Genomic DNA, 18,409 nt, shown 5'->3' on the forward strand with positions numbered 1-18,409 from the left:
TTCTTCTCTCATTCCCTCCCCCTCCCTCTCCTGTTTCTACTTCAATCATGAAACTGATCAATGATCAGCTGATCGGCTTTTCTGTCGCAAGTCCCGTCTCTGTCGTTTGTTTTCATTCAAAGGCTTTATGATTTTTCCTATAATGGTGGGCCGGGCTCTAGTCAAAATGCCCGGGCCGATTTTTTGTCCCAGTCCAGCCCTGTATGCAGCTCATCTGCAGTCTGGTGTTACCTACATCTTCCTATTCGGAAGGCAGAATTTCCGAGTTCTGAGTGCAATCAAAGGACCATGACTGCAGTTTTTGTGTTGGATGTAAAAAGCGCACATGACGCTGTAACGTAGGCTAGAATCATGGCGGCGGTCAACGACGGTCCAGGCGTGGGATTTCTCTCGTGGAAATGTGCACATTATATTTTCCTTTCTATTGGTAGGTGGCACAGAGCACTTGTGGCAAGTAAGCAAGCTAGAAGACTGGCAGTCTTGCTGGGTATCCAGTTACGGAAGCAACACATTAACAAGAGAATTCTGAGTAAAATCAAAGTTACTTTCCCTAGTAACTAGTTACTTTGAAAGTAACGAGTAACTTGAAGTAACTGAGTTACTTTTGATAGAAGTAACTAGTAATGTAACTAAGTTACTAATTTAAAGTAACTTACCCAACACTGGGCAAGACTAGGAAGTAAAATTGAATACACTAACATGAGACAAGACCTTCAAAGTAAAACAGCAAACATGACAGGCACAGAACAGACATTGAACTAAGCCTAAGAACAAACTCTTAACCAGAATAACACTGAAACCTTATCATATTCAAAACAGGACAACTAAAGAATTAGAAAATAAACCATAATACAGAAAAACACCAAAATACAAGAAACTGAAAATGCTGGGTCGAAATGACCCAGAACCGTGACAAAAAAGTATTTTAAATGTCAAATAAGATGTCACGATGTGTTTCTAAAATCATGCTTCCATAAAGTTTAACTCTACATTATTGAGAAGTAATCTTACATTAACTAAGAGCTCAGCATTTTTTCATCAACGATGGAGCGCCTTTAAGACATTTTGGTTATACTGGACTTTTACTCTACTCATTCGACCTCAGGTGTCTCGTCAATAAGAAGCTACCCAGCAACAAACAACAAAAAAGACAAACTTTTCAAAAAGCCAAAATAAGATAAGGGCGAATGTCTGGGCCATGTACCTCACCTTGCTGTGGTATTCCTCTACACATAAACAATACATTTGTCATGTTTAATGAAGTGAGAGTACTGCGATGCAGAATGCGTGAAGCAGACTGAAACTTTTATGATGGGCTGATGAAAAAACTGTTTAACCAGATTAAACTAAAACCAGACAAAAGAGAAAATAACTTCCAAAAAGAAACGAGAAATGAGAAACAAAAAAACGAGGGGATACAGACACATGAATAAAGTTAACAGAGGGAAACTCACAGGAGATGAGGACAAAGGACACATTGAGGGATCTATAAAACTCTAAATGAAATCCGTAACTAAAACAAACAAGGACTTAATGCAGTGACAAATAGATAGAAAAACAAAACCTGCATTAAATAAAGAACAAAGAAACCACAGAGAAGTAAACCCAAAGGACTCCAAACAAAAAAGCCTCTAAAAAAGTGAGTGGGACAGACCTGGGGGTCAGCATCACTAAGTATCTAAAACAATCTGTTTTTCTAAGAGAAAAGCTTGTGCAATCAACTTCCTAAGCCATACACAATATTAATAGTAAAATGTGTGTTCCTGTATCTGCTCACCTGTTTGGCAGAAAACTCCCGCATACGCTGACAGGCTGCAGTCACACTGGAAGCCACTGGCTCTCTCCACACAGCGGCCATGGTTCTGGCAGAGCGAGCCGTAGCTGCTGCAGTGACCCGGGCAGCCGGGTTGAACCCCTGGTGTTATCTTCGCCCTCTCCTCCAAGTCCAGAGTGACGCCGTTCAGCTGCAGAGAGCGGATACAGCCCCGGAAGCCTTTCTGCCTGGATGCTGTGCCTCCTGATAACACAAAAATAGGGCATGGCATTAGCATCCCATTTCCATTTTAAACATTAATGAACTAAAACTCAAAGCCTCCAAAACAAAGAGGAAGCAAAATTCTGCATGTTTAGCTAACGATCGACTACAGCATGACAACATGTTGTCTTTGTTTCAGCCCTTCTTTCATTTCTTTATGTGTTGACAGCTTCTCCTGTCGACTACAGCAGATACACATGTCGCCTGTGCTTCCCCGGAAGCTCCAAACTGTCAAAAGTTTTTATGAAATGACTCAACGATAAAACAGCAATGAAGCAACAAACTGTAGGTGGGAAACAGTTTGGGGGACGTAACTTTTATCATCCATCTGTCTGCCTGTCTAACAGGGCATTCTGCATGCTCTCTTTAGTGGAAGTTTAAACCTTGTTTTCATTGTTACACACTCTCTCTGAGATCTTACACGGTCACCGATTCTTCACATAGTTCAAATAAGACAACCCCTCTTTTTCTACATAGATCAGAGTCGATCTATTACCTCGCTCGAGGCACTAACTCAGCAGCTCTTTGCAGTCAAAGTTAGAAGGAGACAATGTCCTGTTGTTCAGCAGCAGCTTTGCACACCAACAAGTCACTGATCTCTGTTAGAGTCTTGTCTAGGCCTTCCGTCTTTGCTCTGATACAACTCCCATAAATGATTAAACCAGCAAAGCACCGCATAATATGAAACTTGCTTCTGACACAACATAATAGTCATTTGAATCCTCACAGACTCTCCTGGAAGTCATTGTTCATGATTCAAATGTCTACAATCCAGTCATCCTGTCATCCTTTCAACTGTTACTCTTTAAATAATCACTCAGAGAGGTTAGACACTTGGACGCCTTCACTTGCATAACAATGCAACCCTGCAGCGGTCAGACTTACAGTGTAATCACATTTTAATCAGTGTTATAATCACAGCTATTGTACCACAGTTTTCTGCATAGTGATTCAAATTAATACAATATGCAAACACCTTTCTTTAACTGCAAATGTGTCCCGACCCACAAATCTCCAGCTGTAAATGTATTGGAACATTTTACTCTGCACTTATTAAACACAGGCGTACACATACAAAATTGTGACAGTTATTGCTGTCACGTGTTTAAATATGCCTTCTGGACATCCTGACAAAAGACAAACGTTTTTACATTTTCTTCAGTCAAGAGTTTCACATGTAAAAACTGGGAGTTTAGGCTCATGCTGACATTCTTAATCAGTATGATTCTTAATCTCAGGCCATGCTGAGATTAAGAAGATTAAGAATCATATTACTTATTACACCATTTTTTATAAAATTTCCATTCAGTCATGTAAAGGTTTAGCTATTAAGAAGATTTCTTAAAAGTTGTAGATTTGCATTCTGAGAGTCAGAAAGCACAGTTTAAAAAAAAACAAAACCTATGTAGTCATCTTAAACTGGCCTTCAACAACAACAACAACCCAATATAAAAGAACTAAAATAACTAACACAATCTCACGCTGTGACTCTGATATTAAAACTACAGCTCACAGCTGGCCTATTATACAACAGTGATTTCAAATACCCAACAGGAAGCAAGTTTGGCCACTTTAAATAAAGTTTCTAAAGGTTCCAGGAAGAACACCCAGCACACATAAAAGTCATTTTTACCAAACACTAATTTGAGCCCTGGGAGATATTCACACAGTTAAGAATTTTATGTTTTTTTATGTCTTTTGTAGTTATGACCACCAGTTTTAATTATTTCAGCTTCATTTATCAGGAATTCTATATTTTGTCCCCTTAAGAGGTTTCCTATGGCTCCTAGTATTACCAATGACCTTCAGTCCTTTGCTTTTTTGAAGAGATGAAGACACAGAAAGCTGGCAAAATAGAATAATATATTTTAAAGTGCATTTTTATTAAATTCAGATACATTCAAATATTTATCCAGTAAGTGAAAGAAAACTTTTATCAGAATTATACAATTACAATCATTAGCTTCCACGCAACCAAATCAGAAATCTGCTGACTTGATGTTTCTCCCAAAAGTGCATTTTCAGTCACCATTATCTGCTGTTCTTGAGTTTTATGCATATTTTTTCGAGGAAACCGACATCTTTCGACACAGACGCTCATATTTCAGGACGAACATTTAAACAGGATATTTTTCACGTCTAGCCAAGCTTTAAGTGCTCCACTCATCTTTGTCACGTCAAAAACCCCAGATGTCGGAAATATCTTACTCCGCTTCTGTTTGGCAGCCAAAAGAAAAGCTTTAGTAGCGCAGGAAATTTTTAAATGGCAGTGTGTGAGAGTGAAAGAGGTGACTGTAGCAATGAGCAAAAAAGCATCCCTGAGCACCACCACCTTTGATCAAAGCAATAAAACAGCAGCAAGGAGAGGTTATTAAAGAACAAACCCTCCTACCAGGGAGGCTATCAGAGCGGTGAGGGTTTTCAACAAACATCCTGCCGTACAACTTCAGCTCCAACAAGGATTACAGAGTCTTCACATCAAATGGAAACGCTGCTTAAAGAAAACACTTAAACAGCATAATGAGGGATTTGTGATGTGGGGATCAAAGCATACATCAAAGAATTGAAATGCAGATAAACTCCACCTCTGACCAAAGGAGCAGAGCTACGAGTAAGACCTTCAAGAGAATTTCAGCCTCATATCCATCAAAAATGCATCAGCTCTAACAAGACATTTTCAGTGTCTACTATACGTCTGGATCCTGTGTATTACTGGACACGTGAGACGACATGAGCGTGAATAGAAATTAATTAGTGAAATGGAGATCAAAGCCGATGCGTGTTCAAGCCTGAACATCGAGCTCAACAAGCAAAACGCAGGAAAAAGAAAAGTTAAACTAAGAAGGAGCAAAAGCACAGCACAGCTCTGAGAAAAGACTTAAAATCTCAATATGAAACCAGGATATTTTCTGAAAACACAGATTAAAAACAAACAACCAAAAACAGTATGCTGTAGGATGAGCTGACCTGCACCGCTTGAGCGATGGCGAACAAAACAATCATCAAACACTATATGTGCTTTGTGGGCTGCTTATGCTGCACACATGAAAAGAGCATATAGATAACATGGCAATTTATATATATGTTCAGCCTAAACACTTTACATTTGATGTCTATTCCACCCCTACAGTTAAGAGTCTGTAAAGTTGCAATTATAAAAAAGGAAACATACAGTTTTGTTAGCCTGTTTATTCCTTTCTTCACTCATTAACTGTTCCTTATACAACAGTTTCTCAATTTACTCATTACTGAGAAGAAACTTTCAGATGTTTGAGCAAGTATTTTTTACCATCACTGATAAACACTGATTCACAAAATAATCATTGCCACATCTCGAAATTTTGGCAAGATCATTTTTACTCAATAACTGTGTGAGCAAGCTGGAGGGTAAGAATGTTTTATAATCTTTACTGAATAGAACACCGAGGCATATAAAAGCAGCAAAAATGGTAGAATTAAAAAAAACACTGGAAGTTAGGCAATAATCACACATGCCTAGGAACCTGTTTGCGGCCTTCTGATAGCTACGGGTTGCTAGGGAAGAATGGTTCAATCCCTGATTGGTTGCTAAGTGGTTTCTGGCAGTTGCTATGTGAAACTGGGCACCGAATGGTACACAGTGCTGGACTGAAAACCTCCTTGTGATTGCTTTAGCGGGTTGCTGTGATGGTTTGCAAGGAAGATGTTGACTCGTGTGCAAAGACTTGACTCTTGCTGAGCAATGGTTAAAGTGTGAAAAACACAGTGCAAACTGCAACTGGAGGCTATGATTTCTCTCCGTTTATCCTGCAAAAAAGAAATAAATTCTGAATTCAAGTAAAACAAATGAGAGAGGAAGGATGGAACATAGACAGGGAGAAAATACTGAGCAGAATAATTAAACAAATTACCGTTTTGTCTCTTTGACGGTATATTCAGAAAACAGAAAAGCTCTCCACTTCAGAATTCACTCAAGAAGTCATTAATAAGCAGTTGTTGACCGGTTCCACTGGCCATAACACTGGCTCCATCATGTTTGACAGATGATGTGGTATGCTTTGGCTCATGAGCTTTTCTCTCTTTGCCCATACTTTTTTTGTATCCTTAGCCTCATCATCATCATTCATGAGGGCATCTCCTGAACTTAACAAAGATAAGTCTATCCTTCTAATGAGTGTTTTTAACCTAGCTAGATGGAAATGGAAACAATGGAAATAATTCTTTGATCATCCACATAAGTCTTTCAGGCCTTTTGGTGTTCTTGTGCTAGTCATTGCATTCATTCATTTTAGGAATGTATGCAGTGATCAGCTGACCTCTGATAAAACTTTTGCTATCCCTCATTTTTTTTTCAGCCTAATGATGACTTCCACCTACATCAGCATGTCTTTGGACCAGTAAAATGTTATGCAATGCCAGTTCAACACTTTGAATTAACCTCAAATTGTCCATTCCTCTGCTGGAATTACAGTTTACAAATTGTTGTTTTGTGTATAACATTTGTAATGTGAACTCTGATGAACAGGATATGAACAGTCTAGTGAACAATGATAAGTTTAAAAAAAAAAAGTATTTTGTCATCACTGGTTTAACATGCAGGTTGAATATGCCTCGTATAAAGCATATAAAAAAAAACCCCACTAAGCTGCGCTTCAAAGAGGATTCGAAGAAAAATAACAACCTTGACTTGACAGGATACCGTGCACACCGCACTGTCTATAATAGGACAATCTAGTGCCAATGCAGCTGCATTTCGAGGGATATGAAGGGAAGATCAAAGGAATCCTGAAAATCCTTGTAGAGGATGGAGTCTCATCTACACATCCCAGCATGGAGGAATAAACTGTGCATCAGTTGGTGGATAGTGATGCTGCACAAATATACAAAGGCTCAGCTATCCAAACAAAACAAAACAACTGCTTCTAACCTTCACAAAGGAAGTGATTTCTGCTGAGCTAATTGCCGAGCTCACTTTAAATTGCTGTGTGTGGATTTTTAGCACCTCCAACGCAAACAGCATGCTGGGGATTATAAATCCATGCAAGGCAATAACACGGCTTATTAATCAAGACAATGGAATCCGCTGCCTTATAAAGCAAGGCAGGATTATGGCACATAAGTACAGCATACATTGAAATATGGCTTGTGAATTTATACAAACCAACACAGGAGCTTGCAATTTACACAATAGAACAGTTTTGCCTTACAAATGGAGTCTTACAAATACAATTCATGGGGTAAAATGGATTGAAAATGTAATCACGCCCATGCTGAGGCTTGTGAATGCAAATAACTTAATATTCAGCTTTTCATACTATGTGAACAAGGAGGGACGCGGTGAGATACTGACGATGTAGAGAGAAATCTGAACACTGCTTTAAAGTCACCCCCCCTTGCCAAGACACTAAAAGGGTTACATTTCATATATACGTTTTACACTTAAAATCTTATTAATAATTGTGGGGATTATTATGAGTGTAATATAGCTGAATGATATCTTTTAAGAAACGTGTTGGATGACATATTACCCTATAGAGGTTTGATATTTTTAACTTTTAAAGTGAGATGGTTTGGTACAAACTGGGGGGATGAGAGGTAGAAGTAAGGAGCCATCCAGCTGTCAGGGAGGGCTTAATAAAAAACAAGATATGAGATTACAGCCATGCTGGGAGCTGTGTGGAGGATGTATTTAGGCACCGTGGTGGTGAGAGAAATGCTGACATCAGCTTGCCGTGCTGATGTTTAGCAACTAATGTTCAGCATCTTAATCGTAGTTTATTAGCATGCAAATTTGCACAAAATTCAAAGTACAGCTAGGGTTGATGGGAATGTCATTAGTTTTATTTATCCATTTTAGCATATATTTACTAATAAACCAAAGAACCGGACAATATAGCTACAGTTTTGATCTGATGATGGTGATAGGAAAAAAGAAAGGGGCACATGTAAATAAACCGAAATTTTACTGGGAAAAAAACCCCAACAAAATTGAACAATTTATTGAGGGATCTGTATCCAGACCAAAATTTTTAGACATATCTAGGCGTGATCCTTGAGGCCTTGCTGGTAGTATGGCTAATAACCAACTGAGCTGTTTCATAGAAAATCAAACTGGACGCACGTGTTATTAAGCTGATGCCAAATAGCCCCACAACAGCCACGAGGCATTCATTTAAATATTACTCAAAATGTGATTTGGGGGGGTCTCAAGCCATTTTACTCCTACTGCTGGTCCCAGGCCCGGATAAATGGGAGGGCTGTGGCAGGTAAGGCATTTGTAAAACCTGCGCCAAAAATGTAGATCCATCCAAGTAAGGGAGCAATGCTGCCGTCTTCAAAAAAATTGAGGTTTGTGAAAAAAAACAAAACAAAAAAAAACACGTGAAGAAAAATCTCTCATAAATAAACTGCTGGAAAAGGTGTGCATATCTAAGACCCTGTCACTGATGATAAGCAAAATGTGTTTGCCCTTCAAAAGCAGCGTAAATGAATAAATAAATTACAACAATTACAAGTCATTAATCAGTTTATTTACTTTGGTGCCAAATTTTGAGTCTTCTGCTCAACAACATCATTGCTAATATTTAAAACATTAATTCACAAATAAAGCCAATAAAATACAACATAGAAACAAAAAGAGAACCAACAACAAACCAGGTAATGTAGCTAGTATCCATCCAGGTATCAATTGATGTCAACTGCTGCTTTTTTAATTACTGACATAAACTATCAGTATAATCAGTAGAGTATAACTGCTTGCAGTTTAAAGAAAAGCTACAGTATGAACCACCTGTTTTTTTTTTTAAATTTACTGTCAGTTTATTGCAAAAGTAATCTTGATGTTCTTTATATTTTAAGAAAAAGACAGCACAGCTTGATCAAGCAAGCACTTTGTGAATGTGGGGATAAAGAACTCCATTTTAACAGGAAGTGACCTCTATCAGAACCACACTCAGGAAAGAGCAACCTTCCGCCATGACTGTTTGAAGGGTGAGGGGGTTAGACACCGAAACCTGATGTCTTTGTAATTATTTCCTCTATTAATGTCTTTGGTTGAGTTACGTTGTTTGAGAGGGACAGGTTGGGTCAGGTGATTTATATACAGCCATAAAGAGATGCTGATTTGAGGAGAATTCATGTGAAACTGACCATGACCATTCGTAAAGAGAGATCACAGACTTTATAGCACTTTAAGAGGCTATCTTATCTTATCTTATCTTATCTTATTTAACAGCTGCTATATAGGAAGCAGCAAACTGACAGCAGATATTTTTCTCTGCCTGCTCTGCTTTGTAGGTGAGGTGCAGTTAATTTACAAAGAGCCTATTGGTTAAACACATGCAGCCAATCTATATTCTCCTTGATTTGTCTGTTCTTGTGACCATCAGACAATTTCAGAGTTTGTTGGCTTGTTTTCCCTTCAGTGTGATTACTGGTAAGAAGTGAAAGACTAAATATTTACAGAATGATAAGACTTGAATTGTACAATTGTACTGGCTGTAAGTTAAATTTTCTATTCTATTCTATTTTTCTATTCTGTAAAATAGTCAGATTGCCTATTCCTATTAATGTACAGAATTCACCTGCTTGCTGCTACTACTGCACATTCACCTAATGTATATACTATATATATACATATAATGTTCTTCCTCTACCCCCCCCCCCCCATTTTTGCACATGTCGAGGAGCATGTCAGGTTACATTTCACTGTGTGTTATACTTATATAACTATGCATGTGACAAATAAGGAACCTTGAATAGGGCTGCGGCATTGATGAAGTTTGTAGCTGGTTAATAAGATAACTGCGAAATTAATAACTTAGAGGTTTAGAGTTCTTTGCAGTTTATTTATTGCTGCAAGAAATCACACCATGGGCTATGTATGTGTGTGTGTATATATATAAATAATCACAACTCCCTACTGCATGCTTATTTATTGTGATTATTGTTCAGTGGTCAGAACCATTGCCTCAGCACTTTCATATTCAATAATGCTGAAGAGCTGGTGGCATCTGGCCAAGAACAGTTTAGCACTCTGTTGTAGATGATTTCTTTTCCTTTAAAGTATGACTCTGAAAGAGGAAACCAGATGTGGGGCCTGCCTTTGAATCCAAGTCTAGGAGGATTTCTCGCAAAATTAGGAGAAAATAATCAGAAAAAAGAAAAAAAGATTTGCTTCTCTTATACTTTTTAAATTTTATTTTTTTAAAAAAAAATCTCACTCACAGTTTATTTGACCTAGCGCCAAGAAGTTGAAAAGAGCAACTTTAGTCAAAATTATCTTCTAGATCTCAACTGAGCTCAACTGCTAGAGCGCAAATCAAAAAAAGACTGTAAAACCTCTACTTAATCTCTCAACTGGTCCCGAGTGTTGGCTGGATTTTGGCTTTCATAGACATCCTGCAGTGGAGCTGATAGGCTGCACTTGTGAAACACACTTTAGGGTCAAAAACAAGCATTAGCTTTCTAGGAGCCTCTAAAAACACTCTCTCCCACCAAGTCTCTCCCACCTTTTTAGAAATGATCAGGCAACAGGATTTATACAAACAGTAGTAAAAAAAAAAAGTGGACTACTAATCTTTAAAATGTATTTTTCCACCCAACGTTAGCTTAGAAGCCAAAAAAACAAGGCTCGTATAGGCTCTGATGGTGCAGTAGTCAGCATCTTTCCTTGGCCCTCTCTCTCTGGAGTTGGCATCTACTGCTTGCACCTGTGAGGGGTTTCTCCAAGTTTGCACGTAAGGTTAACTGGTGCTTCTAAATTTGTGGTGTGGATGTGAGATAGATGACAATAATCAGTCAATGAAGAAGTGTGTGTGAAAAAAAAGCGCCATGATTTTTTAAATTGTTAAGAATCCAGATACTGGTTGAAAAAAAAGCTCTTGTTTTTGGTTCATTCATATTCCTTTAACTTAGTTTTATTATATAAATTTTCTAAAGGTAATCAGGACCCCCTGAGTGGATCTATTCGCCGTCTGTTTGAGAGCCGGTCCTCTACAGGAGCAACTGCACTGTTTATACGAGGTATCAACAAACTAACACAATAAAACTCTCTGGTTCCTAACAGCAGCTGGGCATTTTGGTGTCTGTGAAAAATGGCTCGACAAAACCAACAGAATTGTTTTTTATTAATAATTAATCTTCAATTCTGTGTGGGGTTTTTTCCTCGTAAACAATAGAACTTCTTTGTTACATTGGATATTTGCCAGCTAAACACTCCAATAAAATGGTCTGTGCACTGTATCTATTATCCTGCACCTGGCCTAAACGTCGGAAGGACACACACCAACCATTCTGCAAAACACAACAAAAATCCTAACATGCATTACTAATTAGTGTTCGGCTTAATGTGCTGAACACAAATTTTTATTGTTCATTAAGGTTAAATTTGTGGAGGATGAACCAACAAATAAATCCAGAAAACGTGTGCCTGAATTTAGCAAACTATAGCGAGAACAAAAACACAACAGCAACAAGAACACAAAGGCACTCAAGAATGAATTAAAACTCAACAGCTGACTATTTAATGCTACACATGCAAATACGAGTCCGTATTTTTTCCATAATTTACTTTTTCCGTCTCTGCAATGCCAACTGTAACCTACGGGTTCCAAACATTTAAAATAAAGCTAAAAGTTGAGGTAACTCTACTTCCTGGCACAGATGGCTATACAAGCTACCGTGAGAATGAAATGTTCTAAACCACAGCCTTTGGGAACCAGAAATAGCCCTGCACAGTACAACAATTCATACAGTGACATCTGATGTGAACTTAAGTGGGAGGCACAGAGTTGGCACACTACGGGGACACGGAGGAAAGAAAAGGACTAAAAGCTAAAAGCAGACTTTAGAAGGAGCAGTACAGAAACACTGAGCTGAACTACTGTTCCCCGGAGAACAAAGAAGATATTGTCTGAGATATAGACTACGTATATTATATTCTAAAGAAGTGCAGGGGAATATATGGAGACAGAGAATTCTTTAAACAAAAGAGACATAAAAAAAAAAAAAGACACCAAAACCAGCAGTACTACTATTAACAAACAAAAACTGTGCGCAAATGCATCCATGTCATCCTCACCTATGAACAGCTGGCTGTTGAGCTGCAGGTGGAAGTGTCCGTCAGTTGGCGCCTCCTGCGTGGCGACAGGAAGTTCATCCAGTCGAAGCGATGCCTCCTTCACGTTCCGTTCTGCTCGGACCCGATGCCACCGGTTGTCATTCAGCGGGACGCTTGACTCCACACGAACCTCCAGTGGGCCGTTACCAACATCAAAGGAGAAAACCACCTGAGTGGAGGCTGAAAAAGTAGCAAGGGACAGGAAAACAGCGTGATTTCATTAACTGATTAATAGAACGCTTTTTAATAATGATTATATGGATCATTATATAAATTAAATCACAAAACTCATAGGCTGTTAAAATTTAGACTGATTATTTTGTGATAAGAGTCTTTTAGTATTCTGTGTAAATGACCTTAAGCTTTAAGAGGGTCCTCCTTTTAAAATAAAAAAAAACAACAATTCATTAGAAACAACCTCATATTATTTAAGAAGCTTTTAGTAAATACTAACAAACTAAAATCTGTGTATTTCATTGTGCAACTCTCTATAGCGGGGGTCTCAAACTCGCGCCCTGGGGGCCACTTAGGGCCCACATCACCTCTACTTTCAGCCCATATATTGATGTGAAGAAATATAATGTAATTTGACCCTTGAAGTTACTTTTTTTGTTAGGGAGGATTTGTTTATTGTTGTGTGCAATGTTAAAATAAGTTCTTTACAGAGCAAAAATGATTTAATATGAAGGCAATATGAGCAGAGAGCACAAACATGTTGAGGGTTTGGTTGTGTTAGTTCAGTGAGGGAATTAATTAAAAGAAAACAATTTTCACTAGTAGTCAGAAACTAATGTGTACACTCATGTCTGCATTTTTATTTTGTTAAATACGAACAAAATTGTGCGTCCATGTTCCTGGCCAGAAAGACAGCACCAATTTGTTTATTTGGTAGTTCAACGAAAGGCTTCAGTTAGTTAAAAGTGAGAAAAATAAACTGTGTTCACGCTTGCAGTTTTGTCATGTTATACAATATTTGAAATTTGAAAAAAAAAAGCAAACAAAACACTTCATTTTCTGAAATATTTGTCTGTGTTTTCTTGTTTGCTTGTTTTACTTTGAAGTACTTGAACACTAAAGTGGCCCTCACATGACATGACAGTGTCTGCAGTGGCCCACGGCTCATCTGTATGTTAAAGTGACTGTGGAAACACTTCTCTTTTGGAAAAATATGTCAGATATCACATTCTTAAAACTATCAAGAAACTATATGGATTCAACACACAGACACCTTGCCAAAATACAGTACTTACAATAAAATACTTATATTTTACTCACAAAAACTAGAATACCCAAAAGTACAACACTAATGTTTTGGAGGGGCTGTCACCACCATACAGCAGGCTTTAGTATTTGTTAACTAATTCAATAAAAAAAAATGTTCTAGAGTAGCGGTCCCCAACCTTTTTTGCGCCACGGACCGGTTTATGCCCGACAATATTTTCACGGACTGGCCTTTAAGGTGTCGCGGATAAATACAACAAAATAAAACTAGTACCGGTACCGAAAAAAGAAGATTTATTCATAACACACGTGAAAAGACCCAGGAAAACAGAGTTAACAATAAAAACGATAACAAAATAACACTGAAAACCGATAAAAACCCTGAAAACCAAACATTTCACACCTGAGCCTCAAGTCCCGCAACCCAGTACCAAACGACTCACAGACCGGCTCCCAGACAGCTCCCAATTCACATATTCCAAAGAGTGGGTCAACAAAACAAAAGTCACCCAATACAGTAACATTATACAGGCAAAAGTATTAGGCCACACCTCAGTCACAGTCTGTCCAACAACCTGCAGAGACCATCTGTTGTACATCTATCAGCCAGCTGCAGGAAGCAGTGAAGTTAGAATATATAGAGACCTGAAGTGAAACTGAGTGTTTGTCTCCACTTTTCATGCTGTATTGTTTTAAATCTTTTTCTTCTCAAGTCAAGTTCAAGATTTTTCAAGTTTCTCCAATTCTTGGTAAAGTTGCTGTCACTCCCTTCCCTATTCCGGTCCATTTGCCAACCAATCAGCATTTGACCGACGCATCAGTCATCCACGCCCCAACATACAGATGGGGTTTTGGAGGATGGCCTGGGAGCACATTTGTAGTGGGTGAAAGTGCCACTCTGTTCCCTGCAAACAGAAACACGTATGCAGACGAACACATTTGGAGTATCATAAATTATACATCATGGACTTTGAATTCAGGTGTTTTTAATTCTACTGCCACAGGTATAAAAAAAACGAAGCACCTTGCTCTCCAGTTTGTCTTCATAACCATTTGTGAAATAAAGGATTTTCTATACTGTAACAGGATTCTACTGTTGCAGCAAGTTACTTTGTGAAATTTCTTTCCTTCTAGATATCCACTGATCAACTGTAAATTTTATTTTTGCAAAGTGGGAGTGTTTAGTAACCATACCAACTGTCAAAGCCATGTGAAGTGGGAGGCCATGTAAAGTTACAGAGCAGGGTCACTGTTTGCTGAAGCACATAGTGCGTAACACTCAGGTTTTTTTTCTCAACACACACACACACACACACACACACACACACACACACGCACACACGCACACACGCACACGATGAAGCAACTCACAGATCTATATATATGATATATGAAATAAAGGCTGTAACTAAATCCTAGCTGGCTGATAAATCTATAGTGTCATGGTATAGATCATCCTTTCACCAAGCTCTGACAGAAGCCAGGGAAGCAGTTTTGGTAACACTGAGCAGGAAGTGAAAAGTCTACCGTAATCACATTTTAAAGTGCTGCACCTTTTTGCACATCCGCGAGAAAAAAAGCTTCCTGCGGTGTTCATTCGAACAAAAAGACATGATGGCAGTTGTGTAACAAACTCTCATCCTTCATGGTTTGGAAGGAGAAGATGTATTACTCTGTGAGCACAGAACAAGATGAAACAATATCCTGCAGTAACTTCATTTAGAAATTGTTCTCAGGCCCAGCTGCAGCGTTACAGAGTGATCTGAGGCAGCTGCCAACAAAGCAACACTGTTCAGATCTGAAACAACCTCGCTGACAGTGATTTCCCTGAGGAGAAAAGCTGTTGCTCCAGCAGTGTCCCTGTATTCAGCTGTGTATGTGTCCCTTTAAATCAATTTTTTAGGAAAATGCAAAAAGCAGTGCAGCGATAACACTGCAAACTAACCTCAAACTAAAGTGACTATAAAACTGGCTCATAAATGTGTACCTGTCACTTTGCTGCACTGCAGTGCTGTAGGCAAAGTAATGAGCATCCATGAGTGTAGTTCTGCTATTTCCTAAATGATACTATAGAAAGTATATAGAAGATGGACACATGACTTAAACATGCACTCTGTCTGATGGCCAGCATGGAGTGACACTTCTGAGTTCAAAGTTCAACTTTTTTTTAGTTTAAACTCTTAGGGTACACTCATTCTGTAAACCAGGGTTGCCATTAGATGAGGGAAAAGAAGAATTTCAACTTATCAGTTCAATTCTCTTATTGACTTCCACTGGGTTCACATTGGTACCAATCATTTATCACCACCATTGCTAAACAGCATATCAAAGACATTATGTGCATACAAATTAATTGCTGTGTGGCATTGTCTCATAATTAGTATTTAACAATATAAACCTACAGGCTACAGTTCACTCAGCTTTAACATCACACTGTATTCTTGGCTACTGAGCATCAGCATGCTGTCTGTGCAGATGTTAGCAAAGCGCCAAAGCTGTGTTAGCAGCATAATGGAGTTGTTTCTGTAGATGCATTTTCAACTTTACCATCACATTCTTGTCCTTTTGCACAATAAAAAAAGTGATGTCCATAGCCATGCCAAAGACTGTGCCACAGTTCTCTTCTTCTGGCTTCCTCTGGCTAAATGTCTCCATTAAATTAAATATTTTCAAAAACGATTATTCATTAAATATTAAGTTGCTAGAAGATTCTGCAGGTAGCACAGAAAGCTAGCATTTAGAAATGAAAATTTCAAAAGTAAAGAAGAGAAACACCATTTAGCCATGCTATGACTGTTGATGCTGCACATTTTGTCCACCAGAGGGCGCTCTGCAGTGTCCCTGTTGGCAGCAGGTCTTTGGGCCACAAACACAGCTGATCTGAGCAGAGTTGGGCAGAACATAAACAAATAAAGTGTTAGCTTATTTTTGTTTGGAATTAAAATTCCTGCATGTAAGGTTGAGTTCAGGTACTCGACTTTATCCCGAACTGTTGGGATGATGATTGTGATGATTCAGATATCGTCATTATTCGGTTTCCTGCAGCTAGGTTTGACGGTGTCCTGGAAGAATCGAGGGTAATGTTGCAGCAAACCATTGCCAAAGTTACAAATGGTATCCTTGTGTCAAATTAATGTAGCTTGTTTGCATTCAGATTGTGCAAGACACAGGAAGATACAGTGATGTTTTAAAAAGGTAATATTTGTGCCTACAGGACAGTTTTGACACAGATAAAGTCTTTAACCTCTGGGTTTACACAAATCCAGATTAAAACTTTAAGTTCCAGGTTTTAGTGACACATCACTCTAATCCTCATTAAATTGGTGCCCTCAAGCTCCTACAGTACTCACAGCTCAGTTCGATGCGAATGAAGTCTTTGATGCCCAGGTTTTCCAGGAACACACCAGAGGAGCTCGTGGTTTTAAAAAGGAAGGAGATGTCGGCGCTCAGCTCTCCATGGAAGGTGGGGAAGTGCAGGTACGACGTCTCCTTGTCGAAAAATGCGGCATTCCAGAAGTTCTCTAAGAAGCATGATAAAAACATTGTGTCATGAACATTAAATGTAGCTCATAACACTTATTTATCAATGTTGTGAAGCATTTACACAGTGACTGGAACAGCAATCAATGAAAAGAAGAACAAAGTCAGTGCGATACTTTGACTTTGATTTACCTTGTATTTTATTCTTAATGAGAAGCAGTTAACAGAGAATGAAGACTTAAAAGGAAATATGGATTAGTAACAGTTATGTTAGTGATAGCTAGAAGGAGGAGAAGGTGCTGAACCCATAAGAATCCATTTAATTCATAATTAATTAAACATTAGACACATAATCCTTTTTTCTAAGCTTGATACTAAAACTTCTAGTCTATTTTTTTTTTTAAATTTAGTACTCAGCATCTTTTACATTAAGGAAATGGCATTACTTCCAGAATTTATAGATCTGTGTCACATGACTGAGATCTCAAGGGAAAGTTCCAACAAGCTGCCCAAAATGGGCCACAAGCTTGTCAACCTTCTGTTTCTGTTCACAAACATCTGACCTCCTCTAAAAAGCAGGGAAACAAACGTGTTTGAATAGACTTTCTGGATTTCTAAAAAGAGCAAAGTCCAAGTCAGAGCATCATCATGTTTAAAAATATCTTGTAGACAAATCATATCTGTAACCTGCTTCCAGGATCAAAGTGTACAATAAAACAGACTGCTTTATGTATTTCTTTTCATGATTGGTTAAAAATGTCACCATTTCAGAACGGTGAAGACCATGAAATTCTCCAGTGTCAAAGGTTAGGCTTTGATTAAAATGGGACATATCCAGTTGGAATAGATGTTTAATCCCAGTGAAACTTGTCCAAACCAATGAAATCATCGTTAAGCCCTTCCTACCAACTGTCCAAACCGATGAAAACAATGTTAAAACTTGTTCAAAGCTGTCCAAACCAATTAAGTAGATGGTTAACTTTTCAGAAACCAGTCCAAATTAATGCATGACCACAACTTAACTCGTCTAAACCAATGATATTGATGCTTAACACCTCCAAAAACACTGCCCAAATTCAGCATTTAAACAAATTAAAATACATGGGCTGGGATTAAATGGTTAAGCTTTAATGCTGCTCTATTCTACAGTTTGCAGACAGGCATACTTGTGCAATGTGGACATTTGGTATGGCAGATTTAGGACACTGACGGCAAGTCATTAGTGCATATTATTTAACAACCATCCAGAATTTTGGCTAAACAAACTTGTTATAAAAAAAACAACAACCAAAAAACAACTGGCAGGCAGCGATAGAGAGCTTTGTTTTGCCTTCCAGGTGGTCATTTATATAATGATGTGTGGTCACATAAAACCTATAAATAGGATGATTTTTGTCAGCTTTCCGTCTGCTGTAACCAAGCAGTTATGGAGACTTACTGTCTCCATGGCAACGGAGTGGTCCCACCCGGTAGGCAGCCTCCGACCCTGGCCTCTGGATGTCACCCAGCACCAAAGACCTAACCGGGAGGGTGTCCTTATGGGTCAGAAGGCCTGAGTCTTCAGTCCTGTAAAG

General features: G+C 38.5%; 1 protein-coding gene across 2 annotated transcripts in view; it reads right to left on the bottom strand.

The window, feature by feature from the left end:
* The window catches only part of LOC146687183 (contactin-associated protein-like 4), a 157,875-nt gene that overhangs the window by 17,973 nt on the left and 121,493 nt on the right, over positions 1-18,409 (bottom strand). For both annotated transcript variants that reach the window (XM_085440006.1, XM_085440007.1), the window contains exons 15-18: positions 18,274-18,401; positions 16,706-16,876; positions 12,096-12,314; positions 1,778-2,017 (exon numbers count right to left, since the gene is read on the bottom strand). In XM_085440006.1, the coding sequence (XP_085296132.1) occupies positions 1,778-2,017; positions 12,096-12,314; positions 16,706-16,876; positions 18,274-18,401 (758 nt within the window). The remainder of the gene's footprint in view (positions 1-1,777; positions 2,018-12,095; positions 12,315-16,705; positions 16,877-18,273; positions 18,402-18,409) is intronic.

This window comes from Copadichromis virginalis, linkage group LG18, assembly GCF_057382275.1.
Source record: "Copadichromis virginalis isolate Kocher_CV1m ecotype Utaka linkage group LG18, C_Virginalis_male_GT1.1, whole genome shotgun sequence".
Taxonomy (NCBI): domain Eukaryota; kingdom Metazoa; phylum Chordata; class Actinopteri; order Cichliformes; family Cichlidae; genus Copadichromis; species Copadichromis virginalis.